The 21,892-nt window shown below is 30.4% G+C and overlaps 3 protein-coding genes across 3 annotated transcripts; all 3 read right to left on the reverse strand.

Moving 5' to 3' along the window:
* Positions 1 to 10,582: 10,582 nt before the first annotated feature.
* LOC121220763 (serine/threonine-protein phosphatase 7 long form homolog) lies at positions 10,583 to 12,074 on the reverse strand. The gene is made up of 5 exons (XM_041100212.1): positions 12,021 to 12,074; positions 11,817 to 11,908; positions 11,230 to 11,760; positions 11,025 to 11,106; positions 10,583 to 10,927 (listed from the first exon to the last, which is right to left on the reverse strand). Exons 1-5 carry the CDS (start codon positions 12,072 to 12,074, stop codon positions 10,583 to 10,585), a joined length of 1,104 nt encoding a protein of 367 aa, XP_040956146.1.
* Positions 12,075 to 14,755: 2,681 nt separating this feature from the next.
* LOC107892924 (uncharacterized) lies at positions 14,756 to 17,108 on the reverse strand. The gene is made up of 3 exons (XM_016817944.2): positions 16,902 to 17,108; positions 16,322 to 16,462; positions 14,756 to 14,963 (listed from the first exon to the last, which is right to left on the reverse strand). Exons 1-3 carry the CDS (start codon positions 17,064 to 17,066, stop codon positions 14,805 to 14,807), a joined length of 465 nt encoding a protein of 154 aa, XP_016673433.1. The 5' UTR covers positions 17,067 to 17,108; the 3' UTR covers positions 14,756 to 14,804.
* A 1,294-nt stretch (positions 17,109 to 18,402) lies between these two features.
* On the reverse strand, positions 18,403 to 20,590 carry LOC107891709 (uncharacterized). The gene is made up of 3 exons (XM_016816573.2): positions 20,324 to 20,590; positions 20,063 to 20,203; positions 18,403 to 18,718 (listed from the first exon to the last, which is right to left on the reverse strand). The coding sequence occupies exons 1-3, from the start codon at positions 20,483 to 20,485 to the stop codon at positions 18,560 to 18,562; spliced, it is 462 nt and encodes a 153-aa protein (XP_016672062.1). The 5' UTR covers positions 20,486 to 20,590; the 3' UTR covers positions 18,403 to 18,559.
* Between the last annotated feature and the right edge of the window lie 1,302 nt (positions 20,591 to 21,892).

The raw sequence follows: 21,892 nt of genomic DNA on the forward strand, positions 1-21,892 counted from the left end.
GGATTTGTTATATGGAGGAAGTGTGGGCAATATAATAACCTGTCGTATTTGGTGGCTCAACCACACACACACACACACACACACATATATATATATATTCTACAAACTGCGATAAATCGCCTAATAAATCGGCAACTCAATTGCAAATATTTTGAAAAGTGTCATACTGACACGAAGTGATGTGTAGGGTTGGATGGGTACATAGTACCCTATATGGTGTGTTGGGATGGTCGGAGATGGTGTGTAGCAGATGAGGGTAGGATTATATATTTGCATCTGAACTCTCTGTTTGTCTGTCACTTTCAAGAAACCCTCAGACTTAGGGTGGGCCGATGAGACGGAGCTCGGTTAAAACTTAATTCATTCTATTTGTTTTGACTTTATGGTGTTCTTTTATTTCTGGACAATTGGACATTTTGGGACTGTTTGATTTTGGATTTTGTTTTCGTCTTTCCCTAGAAATTATTTAAAACGTTTTAATCGATAACATACGTTTTACCTACAAAATGTCGAATTTTCAAACAACAAATTTTGTTTTCCCAAAATTTTTACGTTGTAAATAATTCTGTTGCAAACCTATATATTTTAGAAAATGTAAACTAATAACGTTTTCATTAAATCAGTTAAGCAATATATGTTTTCAAATAAACCTAATTTTTGTGTAATGAGAGCTTACGACGTATTTTCTAAACAAATGAATTTTGGATTTTCAATCAATTTACGATAACATCTCCAAATCTGGCCATAAAGTTTAGGCCAGGTTTGGGGTGTTACATTCTTCTACTCGTTAATGGGTATTGTTTGTCAAATTATCGCTTAGAGCTCGCTAGTTGAACTTTTAAAAAGAAAAACTTAACATCGACTTAAATAAAAACTTTTGAATAGTTTATTGACTTAAATAAAAAGTTTCGAATAGTGTAGTGACCATTTTATAACTTTTTGAAGTTGAGTGGCCAAAACATAAACATACTAATTGTTTGGTAACCTTGGATATAGTTTACCCTATACTTTAAGTAGCTACTAATTCACATATTCTTCTTGCCAATCTAGTTTGCCTTGCTTGTTTGTGGAGTTGATTTCGGTTAGGTTCAATTGAGTTCTTTTTAAAAAATTTCAAACCATTCATTATTTGGTTTGTTTTTCGGCTTTTTCATATTATTCTTTCGTTTTGGATTTTTAGACTTATGACAAGATAAACTTTGTTAATGGCTTTTGAATATTATTTGACAAAGTTTTTGAAAGTATTTTTAATAAATATATCTAAAAACAATAATTTTTCAAGTAAACAAAAATTAATCAATAACTTTTATATTGTATTTTAAAATATATATATTTTTATATAGAACCTTGGAGTTATTTTCACTATTATAAATATAAAATATTTATTTTTATTATAAAAATTAATTACAAGTTAAATTTTTGTTTCGAGTAATGTAGTTTTTTAACTTTCATCCCATAAACCATCCAAATACTTGAATTCAGGTCGATTTTTTATTTTTCGTACTCAACCCTATTTACTTTATTGCATGAGTTATATTTCATTCTTTTACTAGTCTTATGTAATTTTTGTCTGAGAATGCTAGATTTTTGTATCGAAAAATGTTTATAGTCATGGATCTAGAACTTTAACCTATTTAACCGAAAACAATTATCATTTTCATAGGGTCATGTCATGTGTCGCTCTCGTTTTTAATTTGCTTAATATATCATTTAGTATCGGAGTTTAATAATTTTTTTAATGTAGTATTTATATTTTTTTTTGTCAAATGTGATATCTATATATATTTGACAAAAGTTGTACATTTTGGTACTTGAAGTTAACGGTGTTAACTTTTTAGTGCTTAATTCGGCTTTTATAGTTGATTTGATAAAAATTGATAATTAACTAATATATTAGTAATTGTCTTTCATCAAATCAACTCTCAAAGTTGAAAAAATCACAGCCATTATATTATATTTAACAAATTGAACACAAATTAAATAAATTCACAATTAATAATAAATTTATTCTATTAACAAAATAATGATATTCAAATCTAATAATATTAGCAACTAACTTTCATCAAATTAATCTTAAAACTCAAATTAAATACTAAAAAAATCAACACTATTACCTTTAGGTATCAAAATGTCTAATTTTTTTTTCCAAATAAATGTATCACATTGAACTAAAAATAATACAGGTACTGCATTAGAAATAGGATCAAATTCGAGTATGAAATGATATAATAAACCTTTTTAATTTTGCTTGAAGTACTCGTGTTAAATAGGTATCCAATATATTCAAATATAGATGTGAAAGTATGATCCTCCAAGTATAACGTAGAACTTAGAAATTGTTCAACATGTTGGACACAATTCGACGTTCACTCTCAAATCCGAATGAACATAGCCATGGATGACCTAAAATGATAAAATTACTTCTAAATCCCTTAAAAATTTATAAAATTATAAATTAGTATAATGATAGAATTGTCTTTCCCAAAAAAAATTATAATTCAATTATTACTTTAAAGTACCAAAATATATAACTTTTACCAAATATGGATACCATATAGGACTAAAAAGTAATGTAGATACCGCATTAAAAAAATATCAAACTCAAATACTAAATGATATAATAAACCTTCTTAATTTTGCTTGAAGTACTCATGTTAAATAGGTGTCCAATTCAGATATAGATATGAAAGTATGATCCTCCTAATATAACATAAAACTTAGAAACCGTAAGACATATTGGACACAATCCCACGTTCCCCCTTGAGTCCGAATGAACTTAGTAATGGATCATCCCAAAATAATAAAGTAGCTTCTAAATCCTTTAAAATTTTATAAAATTATAAATTAGTATAATGATAGAATTATCTTTCCCTAAAAAAATATATTATAATTCAATTTTAATCCTTCACAACTAAACTTAGACATAAGTTATGCCCAATAAAAATTGCATTTTAACAAGTTTTCTATTGCAGAAAACTTTCATCTTACTAGGCACCTTCAAAACTGCAAATTTCATTCCAATTCAATCACGAAAACTTACACATTATTTTGACTTTATTGACATTTATAAATATTCTTCAAATTTAATCAAATAAAACCAATACACTACTAATTTATCTTAAAAATCTTTTTAAAACACTCATAAAAAATTTACATATGATGATATTTGAATCTAGATCTCCCGTTTTAACTGTGGCAACATATCAACAAGCTGTAATTAGGCATCCAAAACAAGCCAAAATAAGTGTATTCATGTATTCAATATATTCATATGTATAACTAACTTATATACATTTTTGTCCCCAAGGTTTACCAAGCTAATTTGCTTTATTTCAAACCAAGTCACTTACCTACCAAAACACACTAGTCATAAACATATCATTCAACCATAGCCACAAGCTAATGCATTTAAACATAGCCTTTTTCGAATTAATCACCTGATAAGTCATTTCATAAGAAATTGTATAACTTAAACCTTACCACTCTTTCATGAGCACTAGCATATTTTCACTTGAGTACTTACCCTTTCAATGCATCATATAAATAAACACATTACCATTCAACCAATAGCTTGGCACTTGCCTAAGCATCAAACAACAACACTTATTAGTGTACTTGAACATATTTCATATAAATTCAACATTGAAAAACTTATTTTCTCAACATGTTACACTTGAGTTTATTACTCATCTCAACTAATTTAATTTCCATGTATCAACATATCAAAGATATTCACATATGTACATGTCATGATACATATCATTCTCTTTTCATTTCTTGATATACATATATCATCCATTTCAATATATCAATATATCACGTACTATCATTTCCACGTATTTCATGTATATACCAGTATTAGTTCGTATCGAACTCATATCGTCTCGTAATAGAACATTGCCCGTTGAACCATTAGAATATTGTTGGATACACAGGTAGTACACACGAAGTGTACAAATCTCCAATCCGTCAATTCATATACAGGTATGCCCATACGAGAATGTAATCGGGAAGCTCTTCCGAGCCATGTAACGAGAAGTTCATGTGAGTTGTATAATGGGAAGCTTGCGAGCCAATTATCGGGAAGCTCATACGAGCCATAAACAGGAAACTCATGCGAGCCAAATATTGGGAAGCTCATGAGAGTCATATATCGGGAAGCTCGTGAGAGCCATATAACGAGAAGCTCAAAAGAGTCATTAATCGGGAAGCTCATGAGAGCTAAATAACGGGAAACTCGTGAGAGCCAAATATCAAGAAGCTCGTAAGAGCCAAATATAGGGACGCTCATAATAGTTATGGTGTGTCCGCAACACATGTAGGATCACAACCAATCGGGAATCCTTAATGACTTATCATTTGTATCCATCGATTTTCTAAGGTTCAAATGGGTCTCGGTACTTGTCGGATATGTGATTAATAATATTCATGGCAAACATACTAATCACACACAATAATATTCAATTTAAAACATATAAATGTACAATTTAGTTACACGAATTTACCTGGCTAAATTACAAAAATACCAAAGTTTAGGGGTAATTTGGTAATTTTCTATTTTCCTCGATTTTCTACCTCATCTTGATCGATTGGATTTTAAAGATTGGCCAAACCCTAGCTATATTTTCATGGAAGCTTTCGATTGTAATTGGGGAAGAAGATGATAACAACTTTTTTCTTATGTTTTTATTTTAATTTAATTTAATCCATCAAATTACCATATTACCCTTAGTTAATAATTAATTTAAAAAAATCAAATTTCTGTCCATATTTGTCCATCACATAAATATATGGCACAATTACCATCAAAGGAAGGTTTAATTTCATAATTGGTCCTTCAATTTAATTAAATTCTATCTAAATAAACTTATTTACAATTTAATCCCAAACTTATTAGGACTAAAAGAACAATTAATCCAAAAGCTAGTGGAATCAATCATAATACCACCGCTTGGAAACTTTGACCATGGTTTAATTACCATTTAAGTCCATTTTCCTTTATCAATTACCCATTTAATCAAATAGTGATTAATTTTTACATCTTTTACAATTTAGTTTTTTTTAATTAATTAACTATCGAAACGTTAAATTTTTTCAACGAAAATTTAATACCACCTTAATGTCACTCCGTAAATATTTATAAAAATATTTACGGCTCGATTTTCAGAAACAAGGTCCCGATACCTCACTTTCAAATACCACTTGACCTAGGATTTTACCACTCGAACCTAATAATTCATTATAAAACATAAATTACCTATTAAAAATCTTTTTAAAATTATATTTGACTCATAAATATTAAATAATAAAATTTACGAGCTTACTTAACGAATATGGTGGCCTCGAACCACTGTTTCCGACACCACTGAAAATCGAGCTATTACACAAATTATAATCTACAAACATCAATCAAACAGCTTTGAATTTATTTAAAGATTAAAAAAATTTATAATATGCTTCAGGGCTTTGTACTCTTCATAAATTTGAAATTTAGTCTTTCTACTCTTATTTTCAAGAATTTAGTCTCTATACCTTTCAAATTTCAAAAATGAAGTTCAATTGTTGATCATCATGTGAAAATTCTTTTATCAAATTGATTGATGTAACATTTTGAAATTAAAAAATACTCACTTGATAGTCATGTAATAAAAAAATAACCTTGTTATGAACCTGACTTTAACAAAAAATATTTAGTGGTGTTAACAATTGGACTTGCATTTTTAAATTTGAAAAGTAGAATGACTAAATATCAAATACGAGAAGACTACAAGGACTTAAAAGTACATTTTAAGGTAAAAAAAATATACACCCATGATTAAACAAAAAACTCTTAACTTGAATCTTAACTATTGAATAATATGAAGAGTTGAAATCAGCCACGGTAAAGACACAATGGGCATACGAAAAAGTAGTAATGGCTCCGACAAGGTCGAGTAATGATGCCAACGCTCCACCGTGCCAAAACATCCTACAAAATAATCAGAAGAACCCATCAAAGACGGTTGCATACAATACAAGAAATTGACTTTTCGTGATGTTTTTTTCTGTAACTATTTACGAAAACGCCTTGTAAACGTCACAAAAAGTCATATTATCCGTGACGATTTCAAAGAAAATATAAAGTTAAAAAAAATGTCAAAGAAATCCCCGAATCATAGTTTGGATTGAGATTTTCATACTGAGACAACATTTGGGGCGACGAAATCGAATTGCATAAATCCCTTTTCGGCATGGATGACACGCAGTCCTTGGAGGACTCGGGTTTCTATTCCATGGCCCATTTTACCTCGAAGAACACCATGAAGCCATGCAAGGGATTTCTTCAAGGGATCACCTTCCATATTCTACAATTTTTTTTTGCTTTTGCTCCCTTCGTAATGCTAGGAATATATAAGATTGAAATTTTTGCAAATTAAATGTAGTTTTCAGCTCTCTGATATCGAATTTTTTTGCATATACTTTGATAATGTTGTTGAAAAGGATGGATAAATTTATTATACATTTTATCCTTTTCTTTTTGAATAAAATATATGTAATTTCAATTAATTAAGACTTGAGAGATTAACTGCCATAATTCATAATAGGTAAACTACCCAAGGTTATTAAATTATTAGTAGCTTGATATTTTGGTCACTCAATTTTAAAATATTATAAAATGATCACTAAATTATTCAAAAATTTTCATTTAAGTCACTGAACTACTCAAAAGTTTTTATTTAAGTCATTGGTTGATTAAGGTTTTTTTTTTAAAGTCTGGCTAGCATGCTTCGAGCGATGATTCAACAATCGATATGATGAATTAGTACTCATCGACGAGGAGAAGAACATACTTTAGATCCAAGTCGATCTGATGGTCAATGTCGGAGATTGGAGAAGAAAGTTGTTTGAGTTTTGGTTTGCAAATTCGTGAGTTCAAAGTTGTTGAAAAATTCAAACGGTAGAAGAGATGGAGAATGAGAGCTATCAATTAGTGCATATAGTGTGAACAGAAGTCATACAATAACAATTTAATAGTTCAATGACTGAAATAAAAACTTTCAAATAGTTCAATAAATATTTTATAACTTTTTAAAATTAAATCATCAAAATATAAAGTTACTAATAAACTTACTACTTTACCCTTTATAATATCAGCCATGAAATTAAGCAAGTGCATCATCATTTATACCAATTAAGCTAAATGTTTATGAGAGCTTCTTTTGTGGCTGATAATGTAGATGATGACCATTCATCTCTCAAGTTTTAATTAATTGAAGGGTAAACTATTTAGTTAGTCACCCAAATTTTAGGGTACCTTCATTTTGGTCATCCAAGATGAAATCCTTACAATTTCATTACTCAACTTTTAGGACGTTTTCATTTTAGTCACCCAAGAATTAAATATCTAAGGCGGTTAACTGTGTACACCACATCATGTTTATACTTTCATTTTGGTCACCTAACTTCTAAGCCATTTTCATTTTGGTCACCCAAAAATATCTTTTTTATGCATTGATTGGGGTAAAAAAATCGAGGATTAAAGTCAAAAAGTGGTAGAAACTAATACACAAAAATTTTCAAATTGCACTTGTTTATCTCATTGCCGAAAATTTTAAATTTCTTTTTTTAATATTGAAATTTTAAATTTAAAAACATAAAAATCAATTAAATAAATTATTGAAAAAATTGATCCCTTGAAAGTGTCAGCCAATTTGTTACTTAATATTGAAATTAATTAATTTAACCTTCTTCTAAAATTTTAAAATTTATTTTATATTTCCAAATAAAATCAACTCAACTAACTCATCTTTAATAATTGTCTACAAAACCTAAATTTCTTTTAATTATATGATCTTTAATATTCCATGTTAAGTTAAAAGCAAAGAAAAAATCCTTACAATTAATTAAATTAATTAACTTATCTTCCATGCCAAACAGATTCAAAATTATATAATCAAAAGAATTTTAAGTTTCGTAGATCATTATTAAATATGAGGGTTTTTTACAAAATCATTATAAAAATATAAAAAAATAACCAAAATATTATAACTTTTTTTTTATTTACCAAAATATTATAATTTTTTTATTTACCAAAATATACCCAAAAAAAACAAAAAAAAACCTGCAAAAAGCCTGCACCGAATTGACAACACCTTGGTCAGGCCAAAGCCATTGGCAGCACCAATGGTGCCAAAGCCATTGGCGGCACCAATGGTGCCATACTGATTGGCGGCACTACTCGTGTTATAAACACGAGCTCTGTCCAGCTGAAGGGAGAAAAATCAGAAGAAAAAGAAGAAGAAGAAGAAGATGTGCTACGGAAAAGAAGAGAAAAAGAGAGAAAAAGAAGAGAAAAAGAATGTATTTTTTTAAAAATAATTGATTATATTGTTGTTATTGTTTAGTATATTTTGTAACATTTTTTGTTTTAGTTTAGTTATTAAGATTAATAAAACTCAAATTGATAGTTTTAGTTAGTATTATTATTGTTGTTGTTGTTGTTGTTGTTGTTGTTGTTGTTGTTGTTGTTGTTGTTGTTGTTGTTGTTGTTGTTAGTATTAAGATGTTATTGATGTATTAAGATGTAACTTAGTAGTATTATTGTTAGTAAAAAACTAGTATTATTATTATGGTTAGTTATTATTTTTATTTACCAAAATAAACTAGTTAGTAAAAAACTAGTATTATTATTATAGTTAGTTAGTTATTATTTTTAGTAAAACCCTAATTAATAATTTTAGTGTGTATTATTTTGAGTATAAAATTATTAATATTATTATTGTGTTAGTTATTAGGATTAGTGGTTAAACGGTTTTCATATACAAAATTGCATATTAAAACATTAATTTTTTTTAAGTAATTTATTTACCGTTCGAGAATTTTTATGAGATTTTGTTTTTTTTACAAATTAAATATTGAAGATGGATACTAAGTTTCTTGTATGTGTTTATTTCGATGGAGTCATCTTGACAACAAGTGTTGGATGTGTATTTGAATGTCGGCAACAAATAGCAATGAGATTTAATAGAAATGTATCATTCGATGAAATGAAAGCAATGATTAATGCAAAAATTCTTAGACGTTGTGGGAGAAGGATATCAAAAATTTTCTACAAGTTTCCAGTTTCGACAAATCCAGTCAAATTCGTCGAAATGGAACTTGTAGACGACGAAGACATGGAAACAATGGTTGATCTCTACTGTGGGAATGAGAGTGAGAAGAATGCACCGATTCACTTATTTGCTGAGTTAGTCGGTATGGAGCAAAATGAAGATGTTAATGCATCTGATGAAGAAGACGGGGTTGAAGAACCGTGGATGGTGGCTCCAATATCATACGTTGATAGTGAATCAACTATGGGTGGGATCGGTATCGACCTGAATATTACACCCGATGTTGATATGGTTGGTGGTAAAGAAGAAGGTGTTGGCGAAGAAGAAGGTGGTGGCGATCATTGGGATGAAGAGGTCGATAGTGACGATAATCCCGATGTGGACGATGTACCTGATGATATTGACAATGAAGATGTCAACAACAATGAAGGCATTAACGCTTCTTCGGTCGGGGAGCAGATGCAGCGTATTTTGATACACAATAATCCTGGGCCACACATGTCGCTCATAAACCCCGATGCAGCGTATGTAGTTGAGTTTCTGGAGTACCCTGAAATAGTTCATTCTCACGGGCTGGCCGTAATATCTGATGACGAAGAGTTATTCATAGGCCAGAGATTCAGGTGTAAAGAAGAGAGCATATATGCCATTAAACGGTACAACATGAAGATATCGGTGGATTATAAAGTCTCTGTGTCTACTCCGACAATATATGTTGGGGAGTGTTGGAAGGCAGCAGAAGGCTGCAATTGGCGGGTACGAGCTGCATTCATTAGAAGTTCTCAGATGTGGGAGATACGAAAATTTGTTGGTCCTCATACATGCACATCAACACGTATGACAGAAGATCATGGAAAGCTTGATTCGAAAACTATTTGTACGTGTATCATGCCAATGGTGAAGGACATGCCGACCATTAAAGTTTCGATACTGATTGTCGAAATGCAAGCATTATTCCAGTATCGAGTCTCATATCGGAAGGCATGGATAGCTAAACAGATGGCGATAGAGCAACTGTATGGGGATTACGATTCGTCGTATAACGAGTTTCAAGGTTGGATAGCTGCTATGCGAGAGTACGTACCGAGGACTGTGATTGAGTTGCAGACAAGGCCGTATTACGGCCCGGATAACCAGTTACAGCCAGCAAAAAAGATTTTCCATCGGATGTTCTGGACGTTCGATCCATGTGTGCGGGCATTTCCCCACTGCAAGCCACTTGTGCAGGTGGATGGGACCTGGCTCTATGGAAAATATACACAGATCCTACTTCTTGCAGTTGCTCAAGACGGTAACAGAAACGTGCTCCCGATAATATGCTCGGGCTCTGGCTGGGGCTCCTGCTCGGGCTCTGCTGGTTGCGGACAATAATATGCCACCGGATCCGGATCCATCGGGCTCGCTGCGTCCGATCCCCCAAGTTGCTACACGTGTGGGGGGATTACAGTCGACTGGCCTCCAAGTATATAGGGCTTCCCGCAACTATAATATCATTGTATATACTCTAATGATGGTTGCGGGTCGGTAGCCATAACCATCTGAGGTATTCGACGCAATCGATCGTTCCACAGTGCCACAAATTTCCGGTGCTTAATTCCCCAATCCAATTGAAATCTTCCTCTCTTAGTCATGCCGTGAACTTCCCCCACCTGGCACGGCGGATCCGGGATAGGTTGGATGCAGCCAAACTGTCGTAGCACCCGATCTCCGTGATACCACTCGACTACGTTGAAATTGATAATTGGTGCGTTAGTGCACCATATGTGGGAATCAACGTATGCGGACAAGGGTACAACATTTGTAATTTTCGGCCTACGGTATGGCATCCATATAAACTGCATGATTAATAACATTGTAACGAGTTAGAGCCATAACATGTGAGTAAGATATAGAAATAGAATAGATGTCATGAATATTAGAATAGCAGCTTACCCCTTCCCGGGCATACTGTTCAATCATGAGGCGGTATATCGGGACATCATACGACTTCCCGATGCCTGGACGAATAGTCCACCTATAAAAAATAATATAGGGTTTAGGGTTGGTAACATTAGTCAATATATTATGACTACAAATAATGACAATTTATATTTTATCACCTGAGTGACAGTGGATACACATACGGTTGGTGACTAACGGATGCCAAAAAGGCAGCCGATAATGCGCCCAGGACTGCAGCAATATGAGGCATCCGCCGATGTCGAAAACATTCGAGTTTGTCGCCCGACAAAGCTCCAGGTACAACATTGCTAGAACGGCGAAACTCCAACTATACGACCTAGTAGTGGACAAATCAGCTAACAGGGGCAAGTACATCAAATGCACATTGTCGCCGTTTGCATCAGGCATGAGTACTGCCCCTACCATATGCATGATGTACGCTCGAGCATCGCACATCAACTCACCTTCAGTGGCATTCGCTGATAATTGTCCAATTTTGGCTTTCAGCCATGTAAATTTTATGCCGGAAAAATATGACTCACCGTCACCTGGTGAGTCTCCTAGGAGCTGATAACAAAGTGCAGCCGGATCGGTAAATGAAGATACTCCCGTTACGGGACTTCCGTCAATTGGGAGCCCAACCTGCAACGCAACATCCTCCAAGGTCACCGTGCACTCCCCGCACGGAAAATGAAAAGTGTGGGTCTCCGGGCGCCACCGCGCTCCACTAGGGCAAATAATAAATCAAAGCGCAAGTCAGAGGACCGGATCAATGCTACTGACCCAAATCCGGCTAGCTCCAAGTACGGCATCAATCGTGCATCCGGAGCTTTCTTTAAAACACTCACACGACCCCTTAATACTCGGAACGAGTCCTGATAGTGTTAAATTACAGAAAAATATTACGATAACATAATTTATTTGTATATACTGCGTATATCCTTTTTAAATAAATAGAACTCGTGATTAACAAATAATAAATCATACCGCGTTATTAGCCGCATCAGATATGTGTTCATCGTTTCCAATCAATCGAGCCATTGCGATGCCTGCAAGTTGAAAAAAAGTTAGTAAAAAAATCTTACTTCGGCCATTTATTCGTATTTTTTTCTCCGCATTTTATTCCTTTAAAAAATATCATAATTTCTAATTTTATAATTTTATATTATTTCAATGCATAATGTTTGAAATTTATTAATTTAGTGTGTTATTTAAATTAATTTGGTGTAAGAAAATAACCCTTATCCCTGCCCTTTGCTCGTATTATTTTCTCGATTTTTATTACTTTCAATAAAATTATATAAAAAAACATTAATAAAGTCAAAACCCAAATAAATATAATTAATGGAAGTACAATATTCAACTTTGCCAATTTATTTTTTAGCGCTAACTCTAAAAGTTTGGTTAATTTGTGGAACTAAATTTAGATTACATTTAAACTTCTATGACATTTTTGTTTGGAATTCGATGCAGGTATAGTGATTTATTTGATTTTCTAATTTTATAAAAAAATATTTTAATTTTTTTATTTTTTTTAGTCTTTAAATTTGTACTATTTATCAAATTATTTTAAAATAGATGAAAAAGTTTAATATAAGTTAACTTTGTTAACGTGGATTTCACGTTAGCAGTTAATTAATTTTTTTAAATATAAAAAATATATAATTTTTTTAAAAAAATTAAAAAGTAATAGAAGTATAAATTTATATAAAAAGTTTAAATTTTTAAAAATTAATTAATTGCTGACATGAACTTCCACATGGATGTTACGCCAGCAAAGCTAACGGACGTTAATTTTGAATATGACTATTGATACAAAGTTTATACAAAGTTTATTTAAAATATGACTATTGATATTAGGGGTGAGCAAAATCCAATTCAATCCGAAAAACTTGATAAAAAAATTTAAATTTTGAATTAAATAATTTGAGTTATTCGGATTAACTCGAATGAAAAATCAAATTTTTAGTTTAACTTGATTATGAACTACACAATTCAAGTTATCTGAAAATTTGAATAAGAAAAAGCAAAACTACGTAGATTTGATAAATGTTTACCTTTTCTAAAGTAAAAAGGCAAAACTACGTCGTTTTGATAAATGTTTATCTATTAAGTTAAAAGACAAAACTATTATATTGTTTATGTAGTTAAATAATCTTGTATTTCATGTTCTAGTTAAATAATCGATCCATGTAAACGCGACATTAAGTATAAATAATAGGAATTGTTAACTCGACTCGACTTGATTCAAGATTTATTGACTCAATTCAATTCAATTCAATTCAATTGTGCTCATCCCTAATTGAGATGTCCTAAGCTAGAGGAATAGCCATATTGCATTAAAGAGGATTATTAAGTCTACTGGATGCCCGCTCATAAAATCCATCTCTACTTTACCCGCGTACCAGACGCGCCCCATATTTAGATCCTTCGTAAGACACTGAAAAGGGAAAAACTCAACGGATGTCCTTCCTTTTATGATTTGACTAATGTTGCATAATAAAAATTTATTACTTAATGCTACATTAATAAGTTTTAAGTTTTATGCTTTTCAATTAAGACACGTTTTACGTAGCATTTACTGCCTTTAAAGCTTATTATAAGAGTTCAATTTGAAAGAAGATTTGCTCTTAACTTTACATTAAGCTATCTATTGATATTGAAATGCGTAGCAATGAATGCAGCAAGTTCTTTTTCATAGGAAAAAATGCATATGCATGCAGATTCTCGTAAAAACATATATCATCTAAGTGCGGTGTTAAGAGTATAGAAAAATCGATATACAAATATAAATGGCTGAAGGTTAAATTTCTATTTCGCCTTCTGTTAATTTTTCACTTTTTAATATTTATGAGCATTTTTATATTTTACATAAAATATTTGGAGATGTCTAATATTATTTATAAACTTTCTAACAAAACATATATAATATGATTCTAGAGTTGCGTTACATTGGTGTACCAATTCTCAATGGGTCATCCTTAGCAATTGTTCAAAAGATTGGATATGCTACAATTAGAGGCTACCAACATCTTTTTCCTTCATACAAGTTCGATGTCTTTACTTCTTTATGGTCTTAATTAATATCCTTCAAGTGAGTATGTGATAGTCGTGAACGAGGGAGAGCCTCAAAACTTTGGTGACGTAATGAATGATGATCACAAAGAAGAATGGAAGCGATGCAAGAAGCATTGCACTCTTTGCATCATAATCAAACTTATGATCTTGTGAAGTTACCCATAGGAAGATGTGTTTTGAAAAATAAATGGGTATACAAACTCAAAACTAAATATAACAAGAAGAAGTCCAGGTACAAGGCTAGAATTGATTTCGAAGAAATTTTTTCTCCGGTGGTCAAGATGTCATCTATTCGAGTTATACTTGGTCTGGCTGTCAGTCTAGACTTAGACGTTGAACAACTTGATGTGAAAACGGCATATTGGACCAAAATTTTAAAATCTTAAAAGTAGAAAAATTAAATTTCTGAAAATAAAAGTACAAAGACTATATTTCAAATTTTTAAAAAAATACATGAATCTATTGTATATTTTAACCTTTGTAACAACTTTAATCATATAAAATCAAAACACTACTCATTTATATTAAACTATTTCATGATATGATAATAAAAGAAAAGATTAGACATGATAAGATTTGAACTCAAATCAATTATTAAGACGGTGTAAATTATTTGAAAATTCACATATTTATTACATGTTTTATTTAGTTGTCAAATATTTATTACATGTGTCCTTTTTTTTTTTTTAGTTGTCAAACATTACTCACTTGAGCAAGCGTTTGTTTGTTTGAAGCCATCCATTGTTTTCCTACAGCAATTACCTCTCCATTGCCTTTCCTTCTAACTTCAATCACCACATGTAAAAGCTTTCCTCTATTTGCTGTAACCTTTGATTCTATCTCCACATGCTCCTACACAATTACATAACTTATAAATATAAATTTCGGTCTTAATTTTTTTACTCTTCGCACATTTAAAATTTAATTCCTTTATTCTCTTGATTTAATAATTGAAGCTCAATTAATGATAAATTTGTTAAAGTACTCTCGACAAATTGGATTGTGTGCCAACTCTAAAATAAACAACTTGTTCACATGGCTAATTTGAAACCGAGTTGAAGCAAATATATACATACTAAACTTACAATTATTGATTGATTTAGAGTTGCAAGTCAATTGAGTACTAACTCAAGTGAGAAATAACTAAAAAAATCATGCATTTATAAAAGTAAGCTACAGTATTACAAGGGTGTTTTTGTCTTTTTTATCATTTTTTGTTAAAATCAATCTAAAAAAACTCACACATAATAAGTTGGGGTTGCTTGTCAACCAGGCATCAACTCAATTGAAAAATCTAGAAAATCATGTTTTTTTTATAAAGTAATTTATATTGTTATAGGGAAAGGATTGTATAAAATAGAGACGATACATCATCCTGTATCCTTTATCAATTATTTAATGTCATTTCAGCATCTTTTTCCATATTATTGACACACCAATTTGGTAATTTTTTTAACTTGAACATTGGACCCTAAAACCTAGACCCTGGACCTTGGACTTTGAACGTTAGACCCCAGACCCCTAAACTTTAAACCTTAGACCCCAAGCCCTAAACCCTGGACCTTAGACCCTCGACCCTGATAGGTGCAGGGTCCAGGGTTCATGGTCCAAGATCCAGGGTCCATGGTCTAAGGTCTAGGTTCTAAGGTTTTAGGGTCTAGGCTTCATGGTTCAGGTTAAAAAAATTACCAAAATGATGTGTCAATGACATGGAAAAAGATGTTGAAATGGCATTAAATAATTGATAAGGAATATAAGATGATGTGGCATCTCTGTTTCATATAATCATTTCTCATAGTTACAAGTGTATTTTTATCTCTTTTTTTTATTTATATTTTATATAAAAATAAACATATACTAAAATTTGAAAAGAAAACACCATAATTTTAAACTTTAAATTTTACTATTTCAATCAAAATTTTATTTGGTTTTTATATAGATCTTTAATAAATACACTTTTTACATATGTTCATATTCAATATTTTATATACTTATTTAACCCTCCACACATGTAAATATTGGTAAAGTAGCATGTAAAAAAAAACCTAAAAGTGTCACATAATCCAATTTAATAAAATTCTTTTAACAATGTTATTAATTGAAGTTGAATTAATAAATTAAAAGAATAGAAAGATGTAAAAAGGTAAGTTTCAGAGAATAGAAATTGAAAACCAAAAATATCACCCCAAAATTAAGTAAGAAAGTCTTACTTGAATCTTAGCTGTTGAATAATATGAAGCGTTGAAATCAACCGTGCTAATGACACGATTGGCAAAGGAGTAAATAGTAACTATTCCGATGAGGTCAAGCAATGATGCTAAAGCTCCAACATGCCAATTTCCATCAACATCCTATAAATAAAACCAGTAAACTCTCATTAAAGGTTGTTGCATAATCGACTCTATTATCATAAACTTAAGGATAAAATATGTTGTGTCTGTATTTTGATAAATTTGAGATTTAGTCCATGTACTTAAAAAGTTAAAAATTAAGGTTTTCTTATTTAAAAATCTTAGCCTAGTCTCTAAACTTGTAAGTATTTTTTTGTAAAAATTTGTCAACTAGGAATTTTGATTAGGCTATTCTCATACAATGTGGCATATGATTGATTGGAAATGATTATAATAGGTTAACAAATATTTATAGAAACTACCAATGACGATAATGATTGGACTTAGATTTTTAAAATATAGAGACTAAATATCAAATTTTATACAAGCACAGAGGCTAACAACACATTTTAACCTGAATTTAATCAACAAAGAAAACTTGGGATGAAAAATTTTATACCGAGACAGTATTTGGGACAACAAAATCGAATCGCATAAAACCCTTTTCGGCATGGGTGACACGAAGTCCTTGGAGGACTCTAGCTTCCAATCCATGGCCTATTTTACCATTAATAGCACCACGAAGCCATGCTAGGGCTGTCTTCAAGGAATCACCACCTTCCATTTTCAAGTAATTCCTTTTCTCTTTTGCCCCCTTTTTTTACGATAGGGATGTCGTTATTTATTTCTCTTATTGCATTGATATAAACGTAGTGAAAATGTAAGACGGAATATTTTTAGCGACCATTTCAAGGTTTCTTGTTGGCCAAAGAAAAGGAGTTAAAGACCACATCAACATCACCAACAAGGAAAGACTAAGTTTCTGAGGGCCAAATTTTTCAAAAGCTTTAGGAGTTTAGTAAGATTTTTTTTTAAATTAGGGTTTAATTAAAAATTTTAAAATTTTTTAAGATTAATGAGAATTTTTAAAAATTTAGGAAAATTCAATTAATTTTTTTTAGAAAAATAAAAAAGGTATAATGAGATTTTTCAAAAACATGGAGGTTTAATTAATATTTTCAAAAAAATTAAGAGAAATGAAATTTTCAAAATTTGAGAGGGGAAGGCACATTAGCCACCATTCTCGCCTGCCCCTGTTGGCACCCTTATTTGTTGGACTGGATTTTATCAGAGTCACTCATAATCTTCATTTTTGTTAAAATACACATTTCTAAACATAAATATAAAGATACGATTTTCTAAATATATAAAAGTATTTTAAAATTAAGTAATGTAAGCGATTTATGCAAGTTAAAGTAATGTGATTCATACAAATGAGTATGGCACTCCGAAGCAAGGCTCAAACTATTGTACAAATAGCAGACATGTAAATGAGTTGGTATTACATTACTCAACCTGGCCAAAATCTTGTTAATTTTCACTTCTTTTAGACAAATTTAGGTTCAAATCCCAGTAAATTCATAGAGGATGAAGTCAGAAATTTTGTTTAAGAGTCGAGATAAAGTTATGTTTTTTGGAGGGACTAAAGCTAAAAATTTTGGAGGACCAAAGTTAGAAAAGATTAAATTGCATTATTCATTTTCTTGGAGGAACCAAAACAAAAATTTCCAATTCAATTAAGAGCTAAAAAACTTAAATAAAATAATTTAATGATTGGGAGGGCTCAAGTAAAATTTTCTCATTTTGCTATGCCCCTACCCTTCCTCAAATTTGTAACGAAAAAAGAAAAAGAAGAGAAATAATATTTCACATCTCTATACTTTCCTTTCCTTAACTTTCTTGAAATTGGAATAAAGGGAAAGCAAGGGTTGTCAGTGTCACACTTAAATGAAATTATCAATTTATTTCATCTATGATTATAATAATTTTTTAAACCTAAATTATGATTTATTAGTTAAGAGTTTATCTATCCAAAAATAACTTAAATTTGAATAATCGTCGCTCCAAAAATTAATTCTAACGAGATTGAGTGAATATTAAATTAATAATCATACTATTAATTATATCATAAGTGTAGAAATCATGTATTTAGTACGATCAAACATAAAGTATAGAAATCACTTAGTACAATCAGACATATAGTAAGGGTTCAAATCTCGATATTTATAAATCAACACATTTTCATTATAATTTTATCTTAATTTATGGATCAAATTGTCAAAGATTACTCACTTGAGCAACACTGAGTTTATTTGAGGCCATCCATAGTTTACCTACAGCAATTACTTCACCATTTCCTTTCCTTTTAACTTCAACCACCACATGTACGAGGTTTCCTTTGTTTGCACTAACCTTTGATTCTATCTCCACATGTTCCTACAACACTCAAATCATTTCAAAAATATCCATCAAAACACCTTCGAATTCATTTAAATTTTCTCATTAGTCACTTTAAATAGGAGTCGTTCTTATTTTGGTCACCCAATTTTTTTTTTTAATGTCACCCCAAACTAAGAATGGATCAAGTTGGTCACTCTACCATTAAATGGTAACAGAAGACTAACTGTGCATTTCCACATTAATCACTCTAAAATTAGAGTAAACTACCCATCAATCAATCACTCTAAAAAAGGTAGTTCCTATTTTGATCACCCTAAAATTTTTTTTGTACAGATACATTGTTAGTCTAGAATAACCAATTTGATCAATTTCTTTTTTGAGGTGATCTAATTAACCAAAAAAAATTAAGTGACTGAAATAGAAACTACCCCTGATTAACAATGTAGTTTATCCATTTATCTATTAAAAAAATAAGCATCCAAGATTTAATCCTAGAACTGTACTGTTTTCTCATTTTTAATACTTAAATTACCATTTTATGTCAGTTTATCTCGAAAAGCTTAATGTCAACCAACAACAATGTAACAAAGTCATACCTTTTTTATACTTTTAGGGGTAAATTACTGACAAAATAATACTTTCAAGCACCAAAAGTGGATAAAAATTGTAGGGACTAAAGTGAAAAAGCTCGATGGTTCAGGAGCTAAATTATGAATAAAACAAAACAAAACAAAACACACGATTAAGCAATAAAATGGCAAACGAGAAAGTAGTAACGCAATGCTAAAGCTCCAACAATCAAATTTCCATTAATATCCTATAAATTAGCCCCTGGACTAGTTTTCTCTTTGGTTATAAAATGCTATTAGTCCTTTGTACTTCTATAGAATTTGAGATTGAGTCCATGTACTTTAAAAGTTAAAAATTCAACCCTCTTACATTTTATTTAAAAATCCTAGTCCAATCATTATCATGGTAGTTTCTATTAAAATTTATTATCTTAATATATTTATTTTCTGTCAATCATATATCACACCACATAAGAATAGCGTAATCAACATGCCAAATTGACAAAATTTTAATGAAATATCTTCCGATTTTAATGATCATACTAGGATTTTTAAATCAAAAAAGTTAGAAGACCTAATTTTAAACTTAACCTCAAATTTTGTCAAAGTATGAGGACTAACTGCATATTTTACCTTTTCTCCTTCCGCTACTTAAATTATCATTTTGTCCACTTTTAGGGGTAAATTACGACAAAAATGATACTCTTAAGTAAAAAGTTTAGCTATCAAAGTGAAAATTTTTAGTATAATTCAAGAGCTAAATTATGAATGAAACAAAAAGAAAACCACAAGTAAGCAAGAAATCCTTAACTTGAATCTTAGCTGTTGAATAATACGAAACGCTGAAATCAACAGAAGTAACGACACGATTGGCAAACGAGAAAATAGTAACAGCACCGAGGAGATCGACCAACGATGCTAAAGCTCCAACATTCCAATTTCCATCAATATCCTATAAATTAATCCAGAAATTTGAAAAACCCATCAAAGATTGTTGAATAATCGAAGAAATAATCATAAGATTTAGTGAAGAAAAAAAGAAAACCCAGAATTTGAATTGAGATTTTCATACAGAGACAGATTTTGGAACAACGAAATCAAATCGCATAAATCCCTTTTCGACATGGATAACGCGTAGTCCTTGGAGAACTCTGGTATCGAATCCATGGCCTATTTTACCTTGAAGAATATCGCGAAGCCATGCTAAAGATGTCTGCAACGAATCATTTTCCATGTCTTTGAAATTTCTCTCAGATTCTGATATTTCCTTTTGGTTCCTCTTGCAATGGGGATGCCGTGTTGTTTATTCCAACGAAGGTCTTCAACTGTTTTTTTATAGTGTTACTGTTTACCATCCTCAGATTCTGATATAATGTTTTGGATAATTTTTAAGGTAAATATACAATTTGGTACCTAAACTTGGCTTCAAGGTTCAAATTGATACCTAAGGGTTTTTCTTGTCCAATTAGGTACCTGGATTTGTTTTTTTTCTTCAAATTAGTACCTAAACTTAGCCTTATAATTCAAATAAGTCATTTTCCATAAATACTAATTTGGATAATAAGCCAATTTCAAGTACCAAATTGAACCAAGTCAAGTTCAAGTACATAATTGAACCATAATAAACTTTTGATACCAAATTCAAGCACCGAGACTACTATAGTCCTTTTACCTAAAAAATTACAAATTAATTATAAATTAAATAGAAATAAAATTTGGATTAGTTCAAATAAGGAATAAATATCAAAACTATACATAAACTTTGACCTAATATGAAATATCATTCAACGCCATTTTGTGTTATATTTTGCATATACAAATAATTATATTAATCTAATATGAAAATAAATGTATGTATTTATTTCTTTAAATGTGTACAGTTGAATCAAAAATAAAATTTCATATATATATACATATATATGAAACACAAATCCAACCTCATGTATATAATTGTACTAAAACAAAATTCGTGTATCAAATTACACACTAAATCAAATTACATATATAAATTTAATATTTATCTTCTTTAAAAGACCAAAAACTAGAGCTAGAACCCAATCATTAACCTGAGGGCCCATTCTTCTACCCAGTTGAAAAGCACTTTTTGGGTGAAAAGTGTTTTTTGGGTGAAAAGTAAAAAAAATGCACTTCATTTGGGAGAGAATTTTAACGTTTGGGAAGTGATTTTCGGCGGATGAAAAAGCAGAAATTTTCTCAATTTCCAGCCAAAAAGTGCTTCTTAAGCAGCTCTTTTACTTTTTTACCCAGTCACACACACAAATAGCTTCTTTTTGATAACTCAAATATTTGATATCTCAAATATTATCCCTTTTTAAAACTTCAATCTAAATATATGTAATATTTTAATTTGTTAGGTTTATATTTTTTATGTTATGTTTACATATAATATGAGTTATATATTTAAATACATTTTAAAATAAAATAATACAAATATGTTAAAAGCATTAATTAAAAGTAAAAAAATAATTTTTATAATAATACAATTGTGTCAATATCTAATTAAAAATATTTAATTATTATATTTAAATATTTAAATATAATTTATATATTCTAATTAAATTTAATAAATAATTAATATTAATTACTTAGAAATATTTAAAATTAATATTATATATTAAAA

This window comes from Gossypium hirsutum, chromosome D09, assembly GCF_007990345.1.
Source record: "Gossypium hirsutum isolate 1008001.06 chromosome D09, Gossypium_hirsutum_v2.1, whole genome shotgun sequence".
NCBI classification, from domain to species: Eukaryota; Viridiplantae; Streptophyta; class Magnoliopsida; order Malvales; family Malvaceae; genus Gossypium; species Gossypium hirsutum.